Source organism: Eucalyptus grandis, chromosome 2 (genome assembly GCF_016545825.1).
Source record: "Eucalyptus grandis isolate ANBG69807.140 chromosome 2, ASM1654582v1, whole genome shotgun sequence".
In the NCBI taxonomy this organism is placed as follows: Eukaryota; Viridiplantae; Streptophyta; class Magnoliopsida; order Myrtales; family Myrtaceae; genus Eucalyptus; species Eucalyptus grandis.
In genome coordinates this window covers 41,235,168-41,243,680 of record NC_052613.1, presented here as the reverse complement: position 1 = coordinate 41,243,680, position 8,513 = coordinate 41,235,168, and the positions used below count along the sequence as shown (strand labels likewise).

At 40.1% G+C, this 8,513-nt stretch overlaps 1 protein-coding gene across 1 annotated transcript; it reads left to right on the top strand.

Annotated features, from left to right (window-relative positions):
- The first annotated feature begins 5,809 nt into the window (after positions 1–5,809).
- LOC120290718 (uncharacterized PE-PGRS family protein PE_PGRS54-like) lies at positions 5,810–8,027 on the top strand. Its single transcript, XM_039307094.1, has 2 exons — positions 5,810–5,819; positions 7,375–8,027. Exons 1-2 carry the CDS (start codon positions 5,810–5,812, stop codon positions 8,025–8,027), a joined length of 663 nt encoding a protein of 220 aa, XP_039163028.1.
- Positions 8,028–8,513: the final 486 nt, after the last annotated feature.

The window sequence follows — 8,513 nt, the reverse complement described above, 5'->3', positions numbered from 1 at the left end:
TTTACGTCAAAAGTCCACGAAAGCAGGGAAAGAGTTGAAACTCATTCTTCTTTGTAGTTTTATGGTTCATGTTAAAGTTTACGAAACTAACGAGAAAGTTCAAGCACTATGCTTTCCAAAATTGTAAAAGTAAATGATTATGTTATCTACCTCGCAACATTGTTATAACTGTTGACACCTATATTGTACAATTTTATTTAGGACTTAATCGTACACAAAATTAGGAATTAATCGCTAAAAAGGAAAAAAGAAAAGAAGAAGTAAAGAGTAAGGTAAATAACTCTCATTAAAAATATATCGTGTATATTTTCATTAAAATCCATTATGCTTAGACATTAGGAGCATTCACAAAACTATCATTAATTTTTAAATCTATTTAAAAAATTAATATTTTTTAAAAAATCAATTTTTTAGAGCGGACCGGGCCACCCTCCTTTAGATCTTTTTTTACGTGGGCCCAAGCCCAGCCTTTCTTTTCTTTTCCCTGAGCCTGGCCCCTTCTCTTTTTCCCCCTCATGCCAACCACGCTTCTGCAAAAAGAAGGAAGAAAGAAGCAAAGTACAAGCAAAGGATATAGAGGATCGTCGTGGTGCAGATGGCGGCGTGATCCGCAGGTCAGACCAATCCGGCTGGCAAGCTGGAGATGGCAAGGACCATGCGCGCCAGTCAGTCGCCTTAAAAGAGAAGGGCTCACTCATTAGAAGGGTTTTTTTTTTTTTTTTTTTTTGGAGGGCGATTGAGGGAGGTTTTGGTTTTTGAGGGAGGGTTTTCGGAGAGAGCTAGAGACAGAGAGGGAGAGAGATCCGAGTGAGAGAGCGGTAGTGAGTGAGCTCGAGAGAGCGAGAGTATGAGTCGGAGAGAAAGGGAACCCTTGTTATTTATTTTTGTGATCCCACATTTCCGGACTCTCATTTTCTCTTTAAAGTGACGGATTCAACATACAGTTTTTCCATATACATACATTTTCGTGACAACCGCCCATTTCGTAACCGCTTTGATGGAAGACGGTTTACAAAGGAACGATTGTTCATTCTAACGGGTAACTACAAGGTCTAATTCAAACTCTCTCATTTGGCATACACCATCAGTACGAGAGTGAATTGGGTTAGTAGCGTGTGCCCAATTTTCTTTGTATTTTTAGGTTTTTCAGACGAACGAGAACAAGAATAATGGCCGGAGATTTGTCTATAAACGATCCTAGCTTCTATATTATGAATTATTTTGTCTAACATTTGGTATTAGAGCGTGTTTAGTGCCTCTGCCTTATTTTTCTCGAATTTTTGGTGAATTTTTGGGCTTTTTGAACATGAACAGTAACTCGGGATTTTGAGGCCAAGAGAAACTCGCCGATTCCGGGCAAAATTTGGCGACCCACCCTTTGATTTCAAACCCGTATGGTCGCACCACCATAAGGAACATTAGCCATGAGTTTTTTTCGGTATATCAGTGTTTGCCGGAGGCTAATCGGGCGGTGGAAGTCATGGTGGTTGAGGATTTGTGTTTTTGGAGTTTTTCGTTTGATTTGAGACCAATTTCTTGGTCATTTTTGCCGTAACTTGGACCCATGTAGTCGTGCCAGCATGTTCTTCAAAACCCATAATTTATTTCGTGGGGGCTACTCAGGCATCTTCATTTCCCTAAACCCAGCCTAATATGCTAGGAGAAGGGCTTCACGGGGATCCGAGGTGGGCTCCCCTCCCTTGGAGGGGTTGGCGGGGAAGCCCAATGGGGACATTATCCCATAATCTCAGTTAAACCCCTGTAAATGGGCTAACTGGGCACCCTGGGATGTCCAATTCAGGGTGAAGCAGTTTAAAGACTTGCTTAGGTCTTCGGTCTTAGATGAGCTGCCGAGAAGAAATGGTGGTGAAATCGCGGCTGAAAACGGCGAAAAACCGGCGGAAAGTCTTTTGTCACGCGAGGAAGAAGGCGCGTGGGGTCCACACGCACGTTGTAGTTGTAGGCGAGTGGGACCCACGCGCCTCCACGCGCGTGCCAACCGCTGGCGCGTGGTGGTCACGCGCGCGGAACTGCCCATGTCAGTTGCAGGCGTTGCACGCGCCTGAGCGATAGACAGGGTGTGTGCTCAGCACGCACCTGTGCTCTGGACACGCGCGTGCTTAGCACGCGTTGTCGTCTCCCCTCTTCCACAGCTCCTCTTATGCTTTTGCCTCAAATTTTTCATGTTTTTGCAATCTTGCCCTTGGCCGATTTATTTATTTACTGTTCGCCCTTGATGTATTTATTTATTATGTCTATTCATGCATTTTATGAGTATTTTATTCATGAAATTAAATGTCCAATGGTCCATATATTTAATTAATTAGAGAGTGGCCACAACATCTTTAATTAATTAAATTATATATTAAGAGCCTCCGGATCATATTTAGAAATGGACATTGATTGTAATTAATTATATTAATATGATGAATTTTATCCCACGGGAATTTTCATTATATTAATATGATTAATTAGAAAGAAATATCATGTTATTTTCTTAATTTACCCACAGGGATTAAGAAAAGGCATATAATATGGTAGTTTCTTCGTGATGTAATTATGAATCTATTTAAATTAAAAACTTAGCCCACATGCAGTTTTAATGTTAAGTGATTCATATTCGTAACATGTTTACATTGGTAAAACATTATTAATATATATTATGCCTCAAATTTTGTGACATAAGTATAATTATTTGATATGCAGCTTTACAACCTAGGAATTTCTCTATACTGATGTTCCCATACTGAATGGTGAGACTTTGTGCATGTCCTTTATTGACCTGCAGAGAAAGAAGACAAGAACTCTCTCCATATTTTCTTTTACCATACCGAAAAATTGTGTGCCCTTCTCTTGCCCTGGATTTTTCCTTCAAACAAAACAAGCAATATTAGACAATATATGTGAGAAAATTTGTGCTCGTCAATATTGCTCCATGCGGTGGTGTTTGCTTGCGATGACTCAGGGCCAAGAAACTCCGGGATTCGCTTGGGACGTTGAATCGTAATAGTGGGCAAAGTGGCAAGGCGTGACAGCAAAACCCAAACATGAACAAGGGCGTGCGTGCGTGCAAGGCATGGATTTTGATGGATGCCTAAAGTTTCAAGAGATGGGGTTGGTTCAGGAAGACTCCTGGACTCCAAACTGACGTGGTGCTTTTGACCAAGTTCACGTGTTCTTCCTTTGCCAAGAATTCTTCAATTTGTAGCTGTAAAAATGTGAATTTCATGGCTTGCGGCATGGTGATCGACAGGTGAGACTAGGGCAGCAGCATCGTCTAGGTCGAGGACAGCGATGCTCGGCACAGCAAGGACTAAGAAGCGCTGGGGATCACTAGAAACCCGCAAATAAGGAACAAACGATTGGACGGCAACGCGATCGGACTGAGGCTTGTCTTTTAGCTATTCGTGTGTGGTTCCCGCAATGCTTTTGACGCTGGGCAGAATTTGGAACGATGAAAGACGAACGGCGGCCAAGATCCGAGGTCACGACCACCTCCAATGACCAACGCAGATTATTTTCCTTCCAGCCAATTCCTCTTTTTTTGAAGCACCCTCACGTCGCTGGCTTTTCTTCTGCCGATCCCCCTAAAAAAGTGACAACCCTTCTTGTGCGGCCATATGTTCAATTTGTGGCCCCGAAACCCTACGCGAAAAACCTTTTTATAGGCTAAAGATTAGGGTTTTAATTTCCTTTTCAAATCAACATCTGCGAAGATTTCTTTTTCGCACGCAATATTACTTTTTTATTTTCCACATCTCTTGATTTTATCGCCTAAAGATAATATCACAACCAAATTTTCTTAAATTCCAAAATCCACCGTAATATTATTTCAAATCTCCAATTAGGTCATTTTTGTCATTAAAAGAAAACAGGTTCGGGCCAATTTACTTACTTCGTGGGCTTAGTTCGACCTGCCAAATTAAAGCTTAGAATCACTAAATCAAACCCATTTGTCAGCGACCCAATGTAAATGCAAATTAAAACATAAATGCACCTAAAACTATATGCTATGCAATTGACTATTTTTTCAGGGATAAAATTAGCCATTAATTGTTTAATGCAATAAATGACTAAACGGATCGCCAAAATTTAGGTGTCAGCACCGTTCGAGTTGGTCAAGGTGTGTTTGCCTCTCGTCGAAAAGAGGCTCGATAGCATTAGAAACCTCCGGCCAGCTAGTGGTCGACGGTGGTTGGCGTCGGTCGGATCGAACGACCGATGTCGGACGGTGGCCTAGCAGCGGCCCTTAAGCGCCTGTGAGGGTCTGTTGTGGTGGTGGAGCTAGTTTTGGTTTGGCCGTTGTTTGGGTGAGCTGCGGGCAAGAAGAAGCAAAAAAATTGTGCAGAAAAGAGAAAAAAAGAGAGAGAAAAAGAAAGCTTCGGGAAGGAGAAATAGCAGAGAAGAGATTGCAGTAGAAGAAGACAAAATAGGGAAAAAGACAAAAGGGGTGGAGAAAAAAGAAAGAAAAATATTAAATTTTAAAAAAAAAAAGACAAAAACCTAAAAAATTTAGAAGAAATGTCTTTCTTCATCCGGTTGGGTCGGATCTCGGGTTCGGGCTATGTCAATGGGTCGGATCGGGTTTGTCCAGTCCGAACCCGCCACCTCGAATATTATAACATTAAAAATTCAAAAAAATTCAAAAAATAATAAAAATAATAAAAATTCAAAAACTCTTCGATTTTTTTTAAAAAAGAAAAGTTTCAAAAAATTGTAAAATATAGTTCTTTTTCGGGAAAATTCGAAAATTCTTTTTTTCCATAAAAACCAGAAAATCAGAAAAAAAAACTAAAAAAAAAAAAAAATCTTCAAGAAAGGTTAAAGTTAATCTCTCGTGCTATTTTCTAAAAAATGGAACTATTCCAATTCAGAATTATGCCAAAATTTGACAAAGCTTTAAGGCTTTACTTCAGATTTCAATTGTCCTTAGGGACAAATGCTTTTGATTGTGCAGTATTGGTATATTGATTTCGGCTTCCCTTTAGTCTAGTTAGGATTAGTATTCATCTTTTCCCTAGTATTAAATCTTTGATATCCCATGATATGCATTTAATGCTTTCCTTGATTGTCGACTATTATGTTAATGACTTGTATCTGCATGATCACTTTACGTGTTAGTAGACAGGCCTAAAATCACTCCAAACTACTTGGCAATTTTTTTTTATTTTAAATAAACAAGAATAGGTACCAAAAGGATACTAATTGGTTGATTAGTATAATCAAGTCACAAATCTTAGATTCTCTAGTTGCATAGGAAGTGAGGTATACTCTCATACCTACATTGGTTTCTAGCCGACCCCAATAAGTTACTGACGACTCCTTATTAAAAAAAATCTTATACTTTCAATTTGAATAATCATGGGCCATAGGCCTGTTTTTACGCAATACCCCTAAACCTATTCCCTCCCTCAATAGGTAGGTCGCGACAATAAGTCATTTACATTTCTTCTCATAATTGAACCTATATATAACATTCTCAATTCTAGGCCATGAGAATAAAGTACAAGGGTCGTTAAGTCCCAACTCGGCTTGTATCAAGATAACTTATTAATTGATGCGTGGATGCTGGATTTATGCATTGAACATGAATTGACCCTTCGACCATGAGGTTCAATTGCGGATTGATCTTACCACATAGTGTTGGCAGTGATGCCTCGTTATTGAACATGATGCCCTAGTTAAGCCAGGAAACTTAGCAAGAAGATGACGGTAAATTAATTTGCATGAATGCCGGTTATGCATAAGTATGATAGGTCGATATATTTATTGATAAGCCAAAGGTAAGTATGCATTGAAGCATGTTGTGATGGACAACTGTATGTAGTTAAGGATATGTCGCGACCTATTTTTGGGTGTGAACCACCTAGGGTTTGGGCGATGGATTGTTAAGCCTAGACTTAACTCCTCGGGCCTCCCAAGCCCATACCAAATCGCGACTTAAGTTCAAGTTCTTAACATGCAATTGATTTTTTTATCAGGAGTCGCCACTAATCTATTTTTTGGTGGGTCGATTAGAAACCCAAGTAAAGTAACGGGAGTTTCACTTTACTCCTACGAACCAGAGACTATGGATACGGGGACTTGGTTACACTAGATTTCTCTAATGTCATTTCGATACCACTTCTTTTTAATTTTTAAAAATGTTTTTGCAAGCAATTCGAATTGATTTTAAATCTATTTTCCTAACATGTGAGGTGATCATGCGGATGTGAGGTGATCATGCGGATGTGCAATTCACCAATTTAACACCCGGATAAACAATGAATAAATTGCAAAAAATAAATTTACCTCAAAGCAACGAAAGATCTCGCGTGGTTAGATTAAAATTCACATCATCAACCCTAGATATGATTTCTAATTAACACGCAATTTCCTTTTTTTTTTTTCACTTAATTAATGAGAATCATGCAATATGCAATGCAATATTAACTAAATGACCTAATTCTAATGTCATGCAATTTCTAATTAAATGGATCTAATAACGATCCCTAAATGACATGCATCTAAATGAAGCTAACCCTAATGACATGCATATTGCATTTTTTCTCTTTCCTAAAAGAATGTATTTTATCCTAAATAATATGACTTTTTTTGTATTTTTCATGAAATTCGAAATTAGGTGAAATGTGAAGATTACCTAATTAGATTAAGATCCTAATTAGTTTAAACTAGGAATTAGGTTGAACCAAATCCTAATTTGAACTAAAATATTATCTTGACCTAAATAATCCTAAAATGCAATATATCTAAAAAATGCCTAAACTTATAACAAATTAAAAAAAATCTAAATTAAACTAAGTGCAATTCAACCCTAATATGCAATGACATGCAAAATATGCTTTAACACTACATTACATATGCACGATGATTTTTTGTTGTTTTTATTAATTTTGGAAATTAATAATTGCCAAATAATTAAACATGCAACCTAAATTAAAATCTAGCAATTTTTTAAATAAAATTCATATTCTAAACATGTAAACCCTAAGACATGCAATATTCTAATTCAAACATATCTCGAGATAAACAAGGCAATTAAGACGAGACAATTCATTCAAAATCATCAGAAATATCGCACATCGTTCAGATCAAGAGACAATATTTCGTTAATAAAATCAATAAATTGATCTTAAGCCTTAAAGATCAAAATATCAATTTTATTCCCGTTTAATTAATTATTTCATCTAGGCGCCTTATAGATGAAATAAAAAATCCAGCGCGGTTGCGAATCCGCTAATATGTTGAGTTTCCAATCATATACTAAAGACTAATTATACTAAAAAAACAAGATAAAAGTAAAATAAATTAAATAAAACAAACTAAAGAAACTACCTAATGTGTTTTCTCTTGTTTTTTTATTGGGCTTGGCAGCCGTGGGGTCCAGCCAAGGATGGCTGACCGGAGGTCCGGCGAGGCACCGGGAGCGGCACGTCGGCGGCGAGGGGCTTGCGGGTCACGCGAGGCAAGGCGGAGGCGTCGGGCTCTGGTGGTGCAGCAGCAGGGATGGTGCCGACGTTGCAGGTGCTTGGCGCGGCAACCAGCGGCGTCGAGCGGATCGGCACGGGCTGAGGTGGAGTTGGGGCGCTCGGGTCGCGGAGGTGGCTGGTGTCGCGGTGGCGCGGCTCCGGCTGGGGTGCGTTGGGCTGAGGCGAGCAGCGACGGTGCTGGCTCCGGCGACGTCGGGCAACGGATCCGGAGTTGCAGGCGTTGGCTGGGCCGTGCTCAGCGCTGATCGCGGGTTGCAGAGACGCGGAAGCGTCGGGCTCCGAGCAGATGCGCGGGCTGGGCGACGCTTGGCGTCAGGCGGGGCAGCGACGGCGTCTGGCGGAGGCGCGGCGATGCTCAGGGGGAGCGGCGAGACCGGTGGCAGGGCGTCGGTGACAGTGCTGGGCTGTTGGTCGCGGTGGGCTTCAGCCCCAAGCGTCGTCGGGGCGAGGTCAGGAGCGGCGGGCTTCGTCGGAGCTCCGGCGTCGGATCTCCGCGAGTTGCAGCGCGCGGGTGAGGAGTGGATTTGGGGAAGATGATGAACAGTAAAGGTCAAATCAACCTTTATTGTTTTTTTTTTCTCTTTTCTCTCCTACTCTTTCTCTCACGTTCTGACTTTTTCTTTTCCTTTTTTTTTTTTGTAGTTTCTTTTGCACTTTCTGCGGAAGAAATTTTCTTCTCCTTCTCCCTTTTTTTTCTCAAATTTTTAAGAGCAGCCCCCGACATACGAAAAATGAAACTCCCTTTTATACTAATTCCGAACGGCCGCATTTTTGTATGGCATTTTTCGAGTTTCCATATTCCGTCGCATTAAATGTGTAGAATCGGAGCGTGATTTCGCAACCGCCCGATCTTTCATTTATTCCATTTTGCAAAATTCTTGCCCTTTATTAAGCATTTTTCAATTGTTTCTACATTCGTCAAAATCTAAATATTCATCGAATTTCAAACTTTCATGCATAATCAATCAAATCAATCTTCCCCATTTTTATTTTTTTCTTCCTTTTATTTGTTCAAAATGCAAT